General features: G+C 36.9%; 1 protein-coding gene across 16 annotated transcripts in view; it reads left to right on the top strand.

The window, feature by feature from the left end:
- The window catches only part of spag9b (sperm associated antigen 9b), a 55,612-nt gene extending 40,151 nt beyond the window's left edge, over window positions 1–15,461 (top strand). For 8 of the 16 annotated variants that reach the window (XM_042734911.1, XM_042734910.1, XM_042734909.1 and 5 more), the window contains 19 exons: window positions 597–727; window positions 808–864; window positions 1,381–1,383; window positions 3,125–3,301; window positions 4,222–4,351; window positions 4,507–4,590; window positions 4,663–4,836; window positions 6,115–6,286; window positions 6,369–6,569; window positions 9,134–9,317; window positions 9,407–9,529; window positions 10,143–10,223; window positions 10,320–10,387; window positions 10,518–10,666; window positions 11,494–11,665; window positions 11,739–11,852; window positions 11,944–12,123; window positions 13,974–14,105; window positions 14,184–15,461. In XM_042734911.1, the coding sequence (XP_042590845.1) occupies window positions 597–727; window positions 808–864; window positions 1,381–1,383; window positions 3,125–3,301; window positions 4,222–4,351; window positions 4,507–4,590; window positions 4,663–4,836; window positions 6,115–6,286; window positions 6,369–6,569; window positions 9,134–9,317; window positions 9,407–9,529; window positions 10,143–10,223; window positions 10,320–10,387; window positions 10,518–10,666; window positions 11,494–11,665; window positions 11,739–11,852; window positions 11,944–12,123; window positions 13,974–14,105; window positions 14,184–14,299 (2,448 nt within the window). In that variant the 3' untranslated portion in view covers window positions 14,300–15,461. Of the gene's footprint in view, window positions 1–596; window positions 728–807; window positions 865–983; window positions 987–1,380; window positions 1,384–3,124; window positions 3,302–4,221; window positions 4,352–4,506; window positions 4,591–4,662; window positions 4,837–6,114; window positions 6,287–6,368; window positions 6,570–9,133; window positions 9,318–9,406; window positions 9,530–10,142; window positions 10,224–10,319; window positions 10,388–10,517; window positions 10,667–11,493; window positions 11,666–11,738; window positions 11,853–11,943; window positions 12,124–13,973; window positions 14,106–14,183 lie in introns of all 16 variants that reach the window. The other 8 variants (XM_042734914.1, XM_042734908.1, XM_042734906.1 and 5 more) reach the window with 2 other exon arrangements.
- The last annotated feature ends 2,659 nt before the right edge of the window (window positions 15,462–18,120 follow it).

Below are 18,120 nucleotides of genomic sequence, written 5' to 3'. Positions count from 1 at the left end.
TAATAATTACTTTACTTCGCATTAGAAATCAGTGAAATGCTGCATAAAATTGGGGAAATTATGCAAATGTGAAACGTAAATGCATCATAAGTGCACATTGTGTTCCCAAATATATGTGACCCTGGAGCACAAAAGCAGTCTTAAGTCTCTGGGGTATATTTGTAGCAATAGACAAAAATACATTGTATGGGTCAAAATTATACAATTTTCTTTTATGCCAAAAATCATTAGGATATTAAGTAAAGATCATGTTCCATGAAGATATTTTGTACATTTCCTACTGTAAATATATCAAAACTTAATTTTTGATAAGCAATATGCATTGCTAAGAACTTCATTTGGACAACTTCAAAGACGATTTTCTCAATATTTAGATTTTTTTTTGCACCCTCAGATTCCAGATTTTCAAATAGTTGTATCTTAGACAAATATTGTCTTCCTAACAAACCATCATCAGTGGAAAACAGATTTTTTTTCACATGGTCCAGGGTCACATGTGGTAAACTGAATGTTAGCACATGCAGAGATGTATCGATGTATAAACAGTATTTTAGACAAACTATTTCAAACGATCAGTTTTTCTGTGTTTCTGTCAGAGCGACGTGCCGACGGCCCAGCGGAAGCGCTTCACACGGGTGGAGATGGCCCGGGTGCTGATGGAGAGAAACCAGTATAAAGAGAGACTGATGGAGCTGCAGGAGGCCGTCAGGTGGACGGAGATGATACGGTCAGTCACTGTAATCTCAGCGCTCAAACCGTCACCGCTCTGCCCTGCATCGACTGAAGTGTGTGTTTTGTTCAATGCAGAGCGTCGAGAGAGAATCCGGCCTTGACTGAGAAGAAAAAGTCCAGTATCTGGCAGTTGTAAGCAGCCCTTTTTCCTTCTCCTCAAAGCTGTGTTTTATTAGTTTGTGCGGTTTGGCGTTCAAACTTTGTTTTCCCCCTCTCGTTTTATGTCTCTCTTTTATTTGTTTTCCTTCTAGGATGTAGGTAAATCTTAGAAATCCTAGTAAATCTTGCACTTGGTTTGATCATTGAATCCAAAAATGTGTTCTTGGACATGGGAATGGGGTTTCTTTAAAGCTTTAACAGCGGTATAACAAAAGCATAACAGGAATTTACAGCCAGACTGTTGCATTGCATTAAACTTTACTAATGCTCAAGTGTTCATTACACTTGTTTTTAAAGGATTTGGCACATCGGTGTCAGTAAGCACCCTCCGGGGGGCTTGTTTTTGTTGAAATGCCATTCCCAGGTCATGCTGAGGTTTTGCATTTGGGGGCATTTAAGGTTTTGCATCTATTTTAAACCCATTCATTCTCCTCTTGTGTGCTCCTGTGTTTTCTGTAACCCCGTTCATGTTGTCCTGTGTGTTTGCAGAAGGTGTGTTGGGTCAGGGGACAGAGCTTTCCTAAACGGATATCAGGCGTTTGTTTAGTTCATTGAATGTTTGTTGAAGGATTTGCATGGTTCGGTTTGATGAAGTGCAATAATAGAAGAGCTTTATTCACGAGTTTCGTGTCACATTTGGCTAACAGCTCCTTCTAAAATCCTTTAGGATTAAGATTATTTAATTACACAAAAACTAGGGCCGGGCGATACATCAAATATTAGCGATAAAATCTGAATAATTTTGACGACGATGTTAAATTTGAAAATATTGTGAATATCAAATATTTCAAATTCAAGCATACTTTCCCAAAAGAACGCGTCGAACGTCCAAAAGGAACATGTAACTGCGGACTGCTCTACACGCCTCTACTACGAGAGCTTTCATGAGAGCGGTTGCCAGATAACAAGAGTTTAAATTCCTGAATACACTCAAAACTCAAGAAACCATACACATGCACTTAGAGACTGTTGTACGTTTCTTTGTGTTGTGTATCTGTATGATTACTCATTAGAGACAGTTTGACGGAGACATATACTTGTCCCAGTTTAATTCTTTCCCCCAGTTGAAAAATTCATACATGTGTTCAACTAACAAAAAAAGATTAACACTACACCATCTACACATAGGCCTACAACTACTCAATTAACATATAGGCCAACAAGCTTTCAAATAAAAAAAAAAGAGTAAGTGATCACTTGGTCTAGATTTTTTTTTAACTGCTTAAATTAGCTGTTCAATCTTAATTATTTTTTTTTTTTTAATGGGCAAATGAAAATCAAGGTTTTTTTTTTTTTTAATTTAAATTAAAATTAAAAAATACCCAGACATACATTCCATAGTGCTTCAATTTATACAATATCGAGATAAAAAATTTTTTTTTATATATATCGTCCAGCCCTAACAAAAACAGACCAAAATATTACATCATAGTTTTTCTTTATTTGAATTTCTTTAGTTATTTTTTCCCTGGAAATTCATATTTTCTGAAACGACTACACACTTACTATTAAAAGTTTGGGGTTTGTAAGATTTTTATATTTTTAATGTTTTTGAAAGTGTCTTCTGCTCACCAAGGCTGCATTAATTTGATCAAAAATACAGTAAAAACAGTAAAAATGTGAATCTCTATTAAAGTGTAATTAATTGTTAAACTGTAATTTATTTCTGTGATGCGCAGCTGTATTTTCAGCATCATTACTCCAGTCTTCAGTGTCACATGATCTTCAGAAATCATTCTAATATGCTGATTTGCTGCTCAAGAAACATTTCTGATTATTATCAATGCTGAAAACAGTTGTGCTGCACAATATTTTTAAGGAAACCGTGATACATTTTATCTTTCAGGATTCTTTGATGAACATTAAGTTCAAAAGAACAGCACGCATTTGAAATAGAATCATTTGTAACATTATAAATGTCTTAACTGTCACTTTTGATCAATTTAATGCATCACTGATGAATAAGAGCATCCCAGACTTTTGAACAGCGGTGTATTGAATGATGTAATACAGAGATCAGGTGTTCAGCATGTGCTGTCTGCATGTTTTGGTCGTGGTTAGATATCTGACGCTCGGGTCAGTGGTTTGTCGCAAGACTGTGTTGAAGAGGCTTGGCACATGTTTGGGACGTGACCCTACAACCCCATAACGGTTAACCTTTGACCTCTAACTGCTGCTGCGCTTGTGTCCGCATATGAGTCTCTGTGTCTGTCTCTCTCCCCACGTCCCTCAGTTTCAGCAGGCTCTTCAGCTCTTCCTCCAGCACCACAGCGAAAAAACCCGATGCGCCGGTTAACATGAAGTACAACGCACCCACCTCACACGTCGTCCCTTCAGTGAAGAAGAGGAGCAGCACCCTCTCTCAGCTGCCTAGTGACAAATCCAAAGCCTTTGACTTCCTCAATGAGGAGTGAGTGACTTCTCATTCAGATGACCCTACACTACATTATACTTGAAGTATGAGTTACGAGGAGAAAAACACTGCTGTAGCGTTCTAGTGTGGGTCCAAAATAAACACTTAACAAGCGTTGAAATGATCTTTTACATGCGAGCAGCTCATGAATCTAGTGTTTTTAGTGTCGGTTCGGTTCAAAGTATATGCTGCTCCACACAAACTCTGTCTGTGCAACAGTGCATGACCAAATTTGTAATAAGAATCATCTATAAATCTGTCCTCAACAAAAGAAAAGCTTTGAGGTCTCCTAGCAGTTTTCAGCCAAAACAAGTGCTCTGCAGTTTTACATTTGAAAGCAAATAATTAAGAGCCATAAATATTAGTATTGTAATTTTTTTTTGTTCTGTAAAATTAAATAGTTATAATAATTATTAAAATGGTTGTTGTTGTTGTTTAAAATAACAATAATAATAGTAATGTTAATAATTAAATTTTATTTTACAGTACAATAGTATTTGTTTTGATTTTGAATTTTTCTAATTGAAATAATTATAAAATACAATTATTTTTCTGAATAATAAAAACAACAATTATTGTTACTGTTATTATAATTAATATGAATTTATTATAATATAATAAAATATATAAAATAGTAATATATATATATGTGTGTGTATGTACTGTGTGTGTATGTGTACAGTATATATATATATATATATATATATATATATATATATATATATATATATATATATATATATATATATATATATATATATATATATATATATATATATATATATAAAAGCATTATTATTATCTTTATTTTATTATTATCAAATAGTCTTATTGAATGGAGGTAAAATAGGTTTCTCTTCTTTTTTGTCAGTTTCTGTTGTCTGTTAACTTTCTGTGTGCTTGTTCATGTCCTGTAGGGCTGAGGTAGAGAGCGTAGTGTCGCGTAGAGAGCAGAAGAGAGCTCAGTACAGGCAGGTGAAGGCTCACGTACAGAAAGAGGACGGCCGGATGCAGGCGTACGGATGGAGTTTACCTCCAAAACACAAGGTAACGTCTCAGACGCTGTGTAACCGGGACTTGTACCGTGCATATTATGAGAAAGTAGAGATCACAATGAAAAGTTGCCGTTTAATCTATTATGTTTTTTTAACATCTAATGGGTTTTTAAAAGTATTTAATTTATTGTTATGCTGTTTTCAAAGGTTGCAAATGGTGGACAAGGAGACAAAAACCTGCCAGTGCCTGTCTACCTCCAACCGTTAGATGAGAAAGACGCTTCCATGAAGGTGAGAGTGTTCTGTGATTGGGTCCTGAGCTCAGTGAGGGTTTTAGATTGATGGTGTTTGTTGTGTGTGTAGCTGTGGTGCGCTGCAGGAGTCAATCTCTCAGGTGGAAAAACACGAGACGGAGGCTCCATCGTGGGAGCGAGTGTGTTTTATAAAGACGTGTCTGGAGGAGCGAGCGGCCCCATCATACCCAAGAAGAAGAGAGGATCACAGAGCAGCCTGGAGCGACTCGAGCAGGAGCTCAAGGTCAGGAGCACTAAAAATCACAGACACAATTGAAATGTCATGATGAAGGAAATGCATGCAAAACCTTTTTTTTTTTTATTCATGCACTGGTCAATTTTGAGATTTTGCTTCCATAAGATGTCTTCCTTCAGAAAAATACACATTTTAACACTTACAGTACATACACTAAACTTTAAAGTTTTATCTGTATTAAATGCATATCTCAAGGGTTTTACAGAGGGGTTTGTTCATATATCGTTTACCCGTTACTAATTTTATCCCTAAAACATGGTTCTGCTTCTGTCTGTTGACAGTATATTCTGATTTATGGAGTGATAAAAAGAGAAATCCAAAACAACACCTGGAAAAACCTATAATTCTAGTATGTCAGCAAAATAAAACAAGAATTTTGAATGTATCCAGTGTTCAGATTTCTGTTCTGGAAATTTACATCAAATGCTTTTTACTGTTTTGTCTTGCTTTTCAAAGAGAAAATCAATAACAAAGCAATTTAATAATATTTACTTAACAATTAACATTTTTTTTTTACTTTCTAGCAGAGATTCCAACAAAGCACAATTTAACTTAAAATTAATAAGTTGTAAAATAATATTTTTGTCCATTTTTGAGACCCACTTCTTGAAACAGGCATGTATTTTTATTAAATTTTTTTTTTACTGTACAAATAAATGCAGCCTTGCTGAGCAGAAGAGAATTCTTTTAAAATATTAGAACATATTACAGATCCCAATTTGAACACTGTGGGAATGTTAAAATAAATGTATCAAAAGAGCTGTTGAAATTATTAATTATCCTTATTATCGTCTTACTTTTTTATTTTATTTTACAGAACAACAGTAAAATTACAGTACTAACATTTTAATGTATTTAATTAGATAATACTTTATATGCAAAACAATTTTCATAATGTAAAATAAGCTAATTAATGCATATTTAATTCATATTTTTTCCTGTTTACATTTCTGTTCTAGAAATGTATATGCAAATAAAAAAAAAAATTGGCAAGAGAATAAAACAAGAATTTTGAATTTATCCAATGTTTACATTTCTTTTCTGGAAATATATATGCAAATATGCCAATAAAAAAAATTAAGAACAGAAATCTGAACTTTGAGAAAATAGTCATAACATTTCAGAAAACTTGAGATTTCAAAAAACTTCAGATTTCATTAGATAGGGAAGGAAGTATGGCGATGTCTGTTCTTTAACGTGTACTCTGTTCACCTGTGGTGTCTTGCCGTAAAGTCTTTAATGTTGTGTTATTGTGTGTGTGATCAGGAGCAGGAGAAGGAGCTGCGGCATCAGGATGAGCTCTCCAGCCTGGTGTGGATCTGCACCACGACACACTCCACCTCTAAAGTCATAGTCATCGATGCCAACCAGCCCGGAAACATCCTGGAGAACTTCTTCGTCTGCAACTCTCACGTGCTGTGCATCGCCAGTGTACCTGGTCAGACAGTGCACAGAGACCTTATTTATAACCTCCTCCACAAGCGCTTGTGTGTTGAACCAGTTCTCTGTGTGTTTGTCAGGCGCTTGTGAGACGGATTATCCCGCAGGAGAGGAGCTGAGCGCAGACGGTGAGGCTTCTAAAGTCAGCTGTACGGCAGCAAACAGCTCCACAGGTTTTGACGGAGGTCTGGAGGGCATCACCGTCGTGGGCTGCTCTGCAGAAGGATCTGTGGCGATCCCTCAAACCGTCTGCACCAACACCGTAGAGTCCTCAGGCACTGGTAACACAGCATCCGACACAATAACACTAACAGGCAAAAAATATCATTAATGCATGTTTTATTTACTCCATTTTTCTCCATAGAAACTTTCCCTTTATCATAATGAAGCACTGTTTTATGGCAATAGCAAGAGTATTGGAAGAATAAGCCAGTCACACACACACACAAAAAATATCACTTCACAAAAATTAATTAACAAATAATTCCTTAACGCATGCAAAAGTCATGTTACCCACAAAACGAATGTGTGTAGAACAGTGCATAGAGTTAATAAATATTCAGTCTCTAAAACAACTTGGCTTTTTGACTGGCTTTGCAAGTCAATTCGGATTCAGTCGATAAATGTATTTATGTTCTCATTTTTTTTCTTTTTCGAATATCCCATTTCACTTGGAATTAGATCAGAATTAATGAGTTAATGTAAACTGAGTTGCAAACTGTATTTCATGTTGACTTGAAGACCCTTGTTTTACCTTATTATTCCTTGTATTACAAAAACAAAAACATTTATTTATAAAGCACATTTAAACACAATATAAATTGATCCAACGTGCTGTACAGTGTACAAACAAATCTACTTATAAAGACAACAACTACACATACAGTATACAAAGGCTAAAGAGAAAAAATAAGAAGTGACTAGAAGATCTAAGTGCCCTAGCAGGACAAAATGGCACAAGAAGTTCAGAGATAGAACTTGGTGCACAACCAGACAATGGTTTATAAACAAAAAGAAGAATTTTAAAATCAACCCTGAATTTAACGGGAAGCCAATGAAGGGATGATAAAATGGGAAATGTGATCCCTCTTTTTAGACCCAGTCTAAAGTCTTGCCGAAGCATTTTGAACAGCTTGTGACAATGAAGATTGAGGAAGACCAGAATAAAGAGAGTTACAATAATCCAGTCAAGATGTAACCATGAATCACAACTTCCATGAAAGAAGATGCTTCAACTTTGCAACAGATCTCAAATGGAAAAAATTTGTTTATCAAAAAATAGAGAAGAGTCAAAAGTCACTCTGAGGTTCATACATTAGTTGAAAGTGGACCTAACTGAGCTTCCAAAGCAGGAGAGGAGTGTGCAAGACAACCTAATATTAAAACCTCAGTTGTATCCTCATTTAACTGCAGGAAATTATTAGACATCCATGTCTTAATAACCATGTACACATTTCAATAATATATCAAATGAAATGGCAGTATCAAGCCTTACTGGTAGATAAAACTGAGAATCATCTGTGAAACAATGATATGAGATACTGTATTTTTGAAAAATGTGGGCCAAGGGAAGCATATAAAGGGAAAACAGTAAAGGTCCCAGAATGGATCTCTGGGGCACTCCACACAAGACTGGTGCAGAGGACGAGGAAAGCTTGCCAAAATTTACAGAAAAAGTCCTGTTCTCGAGATACGAGGCAAACCACAACAATGCAAAACCTCGAACACATAACAAACAATAAAATCAAAAAAAAAAAAAATGAAACCATAAAAGGGGTCCAACAATACCAGCACAACACAAGCACCTGAATCCAGAGAAAGCAGCATGTCATTTGTAACTCTCAGTAGAGCTGAATCAGTACTGTGTAATGATCTAAAACCAGATTGAAACTTATCTAAAACACTAAAAGAATCCAAAAAAGTTGTGAAATCACTACTTTCTCCAAAAGCTTGCTGATAAAAGGCAACTTAGAAATTGGCCGATAGTTACAGCACATTGCTGGGTCATTTTTTTTTTTTCAGCAGAGGTTGCACAACTGCATGTTTAAAACTGGCTGGAACAACACTTTACACCTTGTATTACCTTACTTAAGTTTGAGGCTTAAAAGATGATTAATCAGTAATAGTGTACTGATACACCAGACACCAAACTTAAATTTAGCTGAGCTAAATAATGACACTGTTGTCTTCTGTAGAGCCACTTTTTGAATTTGTTTCATAATTAATGAAGCTGCTTTACAGCTGAAATTGAAGTTGTTTCATAATTGATGAATTTTACATTAACAATGTTATTTTCCTGTTTATTATCTATTTCTCTGCCAATGTTTTTTTTTTTTTTTTTTTTAAGCTGCCAGCCACCGCAAGCATTTTTTATCATTTGCACAAGTTTAATTATGGCCCCCAGAATATTTTGTTGCATGAATATCTGAACATGCAAAATGTCAAAACAAAGAACGCAGCCTCTGCTTTAAAAAAAAAAAAAAAAAAAAAAAAGGTTCTAGCTTCATGCAATCGTTTTTTATTAAGCAAAATTTTAACAAAAAGCTGAGAAAATCCTGTTTTTGTAAAAAAAAAAAGCTTGCATGGTCCTACACCATTCCCTGGATTGACATTTCATTCAGTAATGTTAGACTGTTTTGTTGTATGTGCTGTTCAATGCTTGATGATCATGTTATTTTATATATGCGATTGCTTGTTCCTGCTTCGCCACCATACACCAGTGAAAACACAGAAAGCCAGGAAATTCTGTCATTGGAGAGCAAAGAGTTTATGTAAAGCTGCCTTGAAATGCTCTGTATTGTATAAAGCACTATAGAGATGAATGTAACGTTACGTCTCTCTGCAGATGAGGTTTTGGCGCAGCGGCAGCAGGACGGGGTAACTGCAGCAGAAGAAGCTCTGGAGGCCACAGAGAGCAACAGCAACACGCCTGCAGACGAGAGTCAGCCCGGGATCTACACCGAACACGTGTTCACCGACCCGCTCGGCGTGCAGAACAGCAGAGACACGCTGTCCAGCTACACACAGAGGTGCGTGGCACTTCACGTCTCTGTCTGTTATTACAGTGTCGCTGTATTGAGGTGTACTGAGATGTCTTTGTAACGTCTTGGCTCTGTAGGGAGTGTGATCTGGTGAAGGACGGCGTCAGCTCGATGCCCGAGGAGCAGGATCTCATGAGAGAGGAAGCCAGCAAGATGAGCAGCGTTCTGCCTACAATGTGGCTCGGGGCTCAGAACGGCTGGTGAGTGTCCAGCAAACCCGCCCTCGGTGTTTCTACCAAACACCTGCAAGTGTGGAAAATAAACAGGGCACGATCAATCGAAATAAAGCCAAAATTATGATATAGGTTAGTGCACGAAGACCCTGGAGCACAAAAGCAGTCTTAAGTCTCTGGGGTATATTTGTAGCAATAGCCAACGATACATTGTATGGGTCAAAATTATCAATTTTTATTTTATGTCAAAAATCATTAGGATATTAAGTAAAGATCATGTTCCATTAATATATAAATTAAATACCCTAAATATAATCAAAACTTAATTTTTGAAAAACAAAATGCATAACAACTTCATTTGATCAACTTTAAAAACTTTAAAGATGATTTTCTCAATATTTAGATTTTTTTGCTCCCTCAGATTCCTGTTTATAAAATAGTTGTGCTCCAGGGTCACATTTAAATAAATATATGCGCTGCATGTTTCAGTGTGAAGCGCAACACTTTATTCTTACATATCAGCAGCGTTTACAGCGTTCTTAACATCTAAAATCAAAATGATTTGTAAAAATCTTTTCCAGTAATTACAATCAGGTCATGGTAATGCACTGATTAAGAATGGAGATGTACTCTGTTGCAGTGTGTACGTGCACTCACCTGTGGCGCAGTGGAGGAAGTGTCTTCACTCCATCAAGTTAAAGGATTCCGTCCTGGGGATTGTGTGAGGAAACTCTCATCATCTGGACACATTTACATAAATACACTACTGCGCTCCCTTCAGCAGCAGCTGCTCATAACTCTTTCTTTTCTTCTGTGATCACGTGAAAGGACGTGTTCTGGTAGCTTTGGCTGATGGCACGCTTGCAATCTTCCACAGAGGAGTTGGTAAGACTTATCTCTAAAAACTAATGTAGTACCTTAAAGATGTTAATTACGTTCTCCTGTACTACATATATAACGCACACCACACCAGACCAGAATAAATGCTCTTTTATGAAGGATATTTGTGTTACAGATGGCCAGTGGGATCTGACCAACTACCACCTGTTAGATCTGGGCCGTCCGCATCACTCCATCCGCTGTATGACTGTAGTGCATGACAAGGTCTGGTGTGGATACAGGAACAAGATCTTTGTGGTGCAACCTAAAGCCATGAAGATCGAGGTATGACTTTTCTGTGACATTTTGTGAGGTAACACGCATGCATCTAACATATCTCTCAGATACACTCACTACTGTTCAAATGTGTTCTCTATCTATATATATATATATATATATATATAAATCCCAACTGTCTTCAGCATTGATAATAATCAGAAAATGTTTCTTGAGCTGTAAATCAGCATATTAGAATGATTTCTGAAGATCATGTGACACTGAAGACTGGAGTAATGATGATGAAAACACAGCTGCACATCACAGAAATAAATTACAGTTTAACAGAGATTCACATAGAAAACAGTTATTTTAAATTGTAATAAAATTCAGAATTTTTACAGTTTTTTTTATTTTTTATCTTCTGCCTTGATGAGCAGAAGAGACTTCTTTCAAAAACATAAAAAAAAAAATTATTTTATTTAATAAAAAAAAAAATTAAAATAAAACAAGAAGTATTTAATAATTATTAGTTTTTTTCTATACTGACTCAATCTCCAAATTAATTCAATTAAAATTAAAAGTTGAATAGTAAAAGTGTAATAAATATATAAAAAAAAATCTTACAATCCCAAAACTTTTCAGCAGTGGTCCATATTTATCATTTAATATATTGAAACATTTTGTTTTTCAAGATACTGTTTAATTTTTCAGTTAAATTTTTTTGTAAATTTTAAATGTCATTTTTTGGTCAAATTATTACTTACACATTTATTTCATTAAATGACGTAATATGCTGCTTCTCTTTTAAAATGGCTCATGAATCCCCCTTGCATGTGATCACATCAGTGAAACTCAGTTGTTTATTGGTTTACTGTGCCGTTCCTCATGTACAGAAATCGTTCGACGCTCATCCTCGTAAGGAGAGTCAGGTGAGGCAGCTGGCTTGGGATGGAGATGGTATCTGGGTGTCCATCCGTCTGGACTCGACCCTCAGACTCTTCCACGCACACACATACCAGCACCTGCAGGACGTTGACATCGAGCCGTACGTGAGCAAGATGCTGGGTGAGTGCTGCGTTATCAAAGCGTTCGAGAGTCCTGCATCCCGCTCAGATGACTGATGCTGTGTGTGTCACAGGCACCGGTAAGCTGGGCTTCTCTTTCGTGAGGATCACCGCTCTGATGGTCTCCTGCAGCCGTCTGTGGGTAGGAACCGGAAACGGCGTCATCATCTCCATCCCTCTGTCCGAGCGTGCGTCAGCCGTGTGCTTCCAGAAATATGTCATCAGTGGTAATGTAACTCTATGTCATAAGTGTAATTTCATTTTTTATTCCCACAACAGAAAGTAAAGATGCAGCGGCGGCGGGGTCAAATCGTCCAGGCGGTGCAATCCGTGTCTACGGTGATGAGAGCGGAGATAAAGTCACGACAGGAACATTTGTGCCCTTCTGCTCCATGGCTCACGCCCAGCTGTGCTTCCACGGACACAGAGACGCCGTCAAGTTCTTCACCGCAGTCCCAGGTACAACAGCTGATCATGAGTGCAGAACTAAAGTTAACAAACGAATGCATTACAAGAAATGCGAGTTACATAATCAGATTACTTTTTTCCAAGTAAGTAGTAAAGTAATGCATGAGTAACAAGTTACTAATGCGCATTACTTTTTAATTTTCAAGAAAATATCTGAGTTACTTTTTCAAAAAAGTAACGCCAGTTACTTTGTATTCCCATTTTTTGACTGACAAGCCTCCTGTTCCCATATTGGGAGAAATCGGAAGTATGGAGGCGTTTGTGCGCTGTGTGAACATGATGTTACTGTAGTTCTAGACTAAATGTGAATTTCCATTAATTCATCCCACTCACAAAAAAACAAAAAACAAAACAGATTTAGTATTCATCAAAAATTAATCAAAACAGTGAAATGCAAACTCAGAATATGACGCAAACCTGCAATAACTAAATATATTAAATAACACAAATGTATCTATTCCCATTTTATTAACAGTGTCTTTGCTGCTGACATTTAATGATCCAGTTCAACCATACTAATAATCAAAAATGACTTTAGATAAACTAACAATTTATCTGGGGAGTCGTGGCCTAATGGTTAGAGAGTCGGACTCCCAATCGAAGGGTTGTGAGTTCGAGTCCCGGGCCGGCAGGAATTGTGGGTGGGGGGAGTGCATGTACAGTTCTCTCTCCACCTTCAATACCACGACTTAGGTGCCCTTGAGCAAGGCATCGAACCCCCAACTGCTCCCCCGGGCGCCGCAGCATAAAATGGCTGCCCACTGCTCCGGGTGTGTGTTCACAGTGTGTGTGTGTGTTCACTACTCTGTGTGTGTGCACTTCGGATGGGTTAAATGCAGAGCACTAATTCTGAGATATACATTTCTTACCATATAGATTAATAAAGCGAATGCAGCTTCACTTTCACAATTGTGCTTCATTGTTTTTTTTTTTATTGCTGAAGAGTGTTAAACCTTCTTCTCCTGTGTGCTACTGTACAGACGTGAATTTACTTTTCCTTCAGCCTGAGGTTTATTCATTACACTTTTTGGTGTGAAAGGGCATTTTTTACATTTGCTATAAATAGAACTTCTTATATTAAAAACAATCAAGCCCTGCTCATATTTAAAAAGTAACGTGAAAGTAACGCAAAAGTAATGTGACACATTACTTTCCATAAAAAGTAACTAAGTAAAGTATTTAGTTACTTTTTTAGGAAGTAACGCAATATTGTAAGGCATTACTTTTTAAAAGTAACTTTCCCCAACACTGGTTATAATAGAGAGGAATAATCAAAAAGCTAGTTGGTGTCCATTTAGGATTCTGTTTTAATGGTTATATTACATTTCAGTAACTAAAAAGCATGTTTAATTGATGGAAATTATGAAACATACAATTTAAAACATAAAGTTTAACAAAAATGTAATTTTTAAGGCCCTTTGGGCCAGATTTACTAACTCGACCCAAACTGTCTTTTAGCATTAAAATAGTACTGTCAGGATTTAATAAAGACACCCAGTGAAGAATTAGCACTGAAAAGGCATGGACCTGACCTCACTGAATACGCATTTGTAGGGTTTTCCTTTCAGACGCGAAATTTATATAGAAAAAGTAATACAAAAATTAATTTGGGGACCAAATTTAATTAAAAATGTATTTTATTTGTCATTTATTTTTCTATTATTGCATGTATGTATGCACACTACCGTTTAAAAGTTTGGTATCAGTAAGATTTAATGTTTTTAAAGAAGTTTATTCCGCTCATCAAGGCTGCATCTTAACTATAAAAAAAAAAAAAAAAGATTTAAAACTGAGGCTCGTGACCTCTGTTAAACACACATGATGTTTTTCCACTTTTGCAGGGCAGGTGATTCCGTCTGCGGGGTCAGGGGTCGAGGCGGCCGCTGATAAGTCCTCCGACTCGTCCTCGCCAGAGCTGGGGAAGTCCGTGCTGGTCGTGAGCGGAGGAGAGGGTTACATCGACTTCAGGATGGGTGAGTCGGACACCTCCCGGTGCTGCGGTCCCGTCTGAAACGCCTGATCACTCACACACTCCTCTCTTCCCATCACAGGAGATGAAGGAGGAGACTCGGAAAACATGGAGCCCACTCTGAACCTGCAGCCCTTCCTGGCCAAAGCCGAGCGCAGTCACCTCATCGTGTGGCAGGTCATGACGGGCGAGGAGTGACGTCGCTCCAGACGTAGCGCTCTGTTTGGACCTCTTTCTCACTCCCTTCTGCTTTATTTAAGACCTTTCAAGCACTGGCTTATAGAATTTCTATCATGCAAATCACGATTATCGACGACGAATGAAGTATTCATACTGTTTGTGCTTTCACTAAGATTTCCCGAAGACCTTCGCGCATCGTCTCTGGCAATACATCGGTTCCCTCACGCAGATATAATGGGTGATTCAGTCCAGTTTTTTGGGCGAGAGCAGATCGGGCCGATGCACAATGCACTACATCGTGCCTAGAAGAGCTTTTGTGTTTGTTTTCGCTGAAGAAGTGCTTTCTCAATCCTTAAATCATCCAGAAACTGTGAGCGCAAATGCAATATTTTCATATGAATGTCGCACGGTTACCAAAGGATAAAGAAATTGATTTAATAGCCTCATTGATGGACTCTAGACAAACTATTTTATCACTCCCCCGTCACGTTTTGCTCGTTCGCAGTCTTTTTTAACACTAGAGCGTATTTGGCAGAAAGTAGTGCGTAGATAAACACGCAGAGACAAATGCTTATTTTTATGAGACTTTTGTACACATCTTTTAGACTCTAATGTGTGACGGCAGGCGTCCTGCTGATGCTGCACTGCTGTTGTGCTTGCGTTCGTGCTGCGCTGCAGAAACAACTTCCTATCGCAAACTAGCCACTGCAGTATTTATTTCTATGAACGAGCCTTTGCAGTTCAGAATGTAACTTTGTACATTGAATATAAATATATACGAAATACAGATATGTATATGAAATGTAGACTGCTTGGATTTGAGTTTTTTGATCATGTAAATCAGGTTGATTGATTGATTGATTGTGGGCAGATTAATCTTAATAACAGACTACAGAAATGTACTTTCACTGAGCTATGCACTATTTTTTAAAGAACAGCGGGGGGGTGTGTGTGTGTTGTGTTTAGATGAGTGTGTTATGCCAGCATTTTGTGGACCGGAAGAGTTCACTGTCCCATAATCCTCCAGGTTTGGGCACTACCTGTCTGTAAGAATGGATCGGACATCAGCGTAACCCAGTATCCTCTGTTAGACTGTCGTCCCTTCGATATTTTCATCTCCTCTAAGCTCATCTTAGCCTTATACTTTTTATTAATCTATTAAACTGACATTTTTGGGGAACTTGGTGTGTTTTTATTATGATTATTATGAATTATTATTATTATTATTACTACATGCAATATACAAGATTATTTACATTTGAAAAAATGCTAAATAATTATTTTTAAATGATTAAATGTACAAAGTTTGTCCCTTACTGAGAAGTAAGTAAATAAGTAAAATAAATAAATAAAAAAACTTAAATTAAATTGTTTGTTCATTGAATCGGATGGCACATTACACAACACCCACAAATGTATTTGGGTGCTTGAAAATGTTAGTAGTAAGTACTGTACATTTTTACATTGTACATTTACAATTCTTGCTCCAGAAATGAAGCCAAAGCAGTTTTGAATCAGTTTATTGAATGATTCAAATTGTTCGTTCATCAGGTGTAACAATGTAACCTTCGAAAGATCAACACCTGTAATGACAGTCTGTCTGGAACACAGACAAAAGGAGTGATACAAACAATCAAGAGATTTCTTCCAAATGATAAAACAACAGATATATTGTTTAAAATTAAAAGCGTCCTGGTTGTCAAACAATGATTGATGGTGAATCTGAATCTCTGCACGTTTGGTTGCTCTGCTGGACACCTTTGAGGAGAACTGACTTTATACATCCACCTTATTTTAAACATAAACATTAACAGTACAAAATTGCACCTTACACTGCTTGATATTGCAAACTGCTTTTTTATCATGTTATTTTAATGTATTATTGTAGTCATAAACACTGGTTTGTAGTGCAAATAGTTTTACCGTTAACTGCACTTTATTCTTCTAGTTATTTACCTACAGCAGCTAATGAAGCAGAAGTCTCGCACATGAAATGAGGTGAATACATGCACTAAAATCACACTGACAGCTGTTGATTAAAAGCTATTGCAAATGGCTCAGGAATCTGACGTAATTCTGAAAAGGGTTTTTTGTTACAGTGTAATTATACATTCAGGTATCGAGTAATATTAATTAACTACATGCACTCACTATATGCTTAGGTTTAAGGATGAGGGTTTGGTTTTGGGTTAGTTGCATGCAATTATGCATCATTTATTATTAATTTATGTAACAAGGACACTATAAAAATATAGTGTTACCAAAAAACTAGCATTATTTTTGTGCAGGTGCCTCTTGGTTTTGATGTTTTGTTATATGATGCAATGAACATGCAGACATTTAAAGTGTGACTTAAGGCAAGACAGCAGAGGTGAATAGAGTAAACATTATTAAAAAAATTATGTATGTTATGAAATTCAAATTAAAAAATCAAATCCTTATTTAATTAAATAAACAATAAACTAAATATCAAAAGAATATTTTAAACAAAAGAACAAAACAAAAACACATCAATTTTACCCTGCATTCCAATTAATATCAATCAAACTGTAGTTGTGTTGTTTTGATTAAACTAAAAATACACAATAAAAACATGATTTATGAAAATTTATAAAAACAGAGTTATCTGTTTTTGCAAATAAACTCTTCATATATTTCCAGAACAGAAATCTGAACATTGGAGAAAGATTCAAAAATATAATGAAAACCAATAACCAATAAACCAATAATATATGAATAAACCCTTCAGAATATAGACAGGTGTGAAAGTGCTGCTGAAGTGGAGAAACAAACTCACCATTTAAATGATGTTGAAATCTGCAGATGCAAATAGATAAAGTGCAAAATAAACACTTAAATGGGTATTTTGAATGCTTGCTTTCCACTAGTCTTAAAGAAGACATGATATGGAAGCGAAACAGACAAATCTGGATCAAAAGCAATGCTTTTGCCTGTAGTGTCTTGCCTTGGATGTCCAAATCCATTTCAGTGTGTAAGAATCTGGTGCTGTAGATCTTGCCACAGGAGGGCATCAGTGCACCGCTGCTTTACTGCCTTTGAAATGACATTCAGTGAGGAAGGAGCTGCTCCTCCCCCGTCTGTGATTGGCTGCCGCTGGTACACACAGTACATGAGCTGACACAACACACTATTGAACTCCTGAATTAGCACACAGGCATCCAATAAAAATGATGAAAACTGATCTGAACCACGAGTCCTTATGAGACGCCTCACTCATGTCTGTCTCCCAGCAGAAATCACTGCGGCCCACTCAGTGAGGACGTGTGGAGCTCCAGCAGCCCTCCGTCTCTTACGTAACCTGTCCAGCTGGTGTATCCAGAGAGGTTTCCCAGGGCTTAGGGAGCATGCCTGGGCGCTTCTGTGAGGTGTGAAGACTTTATATTTGGGCAGTCTGGAGATGTCGTTCTCTTTATAGAGCCGCACATCTGTCATATTCAGAAATTTCATTTCATTCCCTTGAGCCAAACAAGTAAGCTCCCTGATTTGGGTGTCTTAGAGCTTTGGCAGGTTTCTGTTGGATTGAGTTTTCATAATTTAGAGCGTTTCGGCCTGTGAATGAGCCTGGTGATATTTGCATTATTAGGATTTAGATGTTACATAATGCAGCGTCTCAGCGGTGCAAACTTGTCTGTAAACACTTTCCCGCTGGTGTTTTACTTTTCCACCGGCTTCATTTACGGTTAGTGTATAAAATCAAAGTTGATGTTGTAATTGGCCATGAGAGATTGAGTGTAATTACCCTTATGGAGCAGATTTATGGTAAACGCTTTTGCAGAAATATAATGAAGAAATAAATATGTAAAGAAAAGATTTCTCAA

This window comes from Cyprinus carpio, chromosome B12, assembly GCF_018340385.1.
Source record: "Cyprinus carpio isolate SPL01 chromosome B12, ASM1834038v1, whole genome shotgun sequence".
NCBI classification, from domain to species: domain Eukaryota; kingdom Metazoa; phylum Chordata; class Actinopteri; order Cypriniformes; family Cyprinidae; genus Cyprinus; species Cyprinus carpio.
The sequence above is the reverse complement of the archived record's forward strand: the minus strand, read 5'-3'. Positions and strand labels throughout refer to the sequence as shown.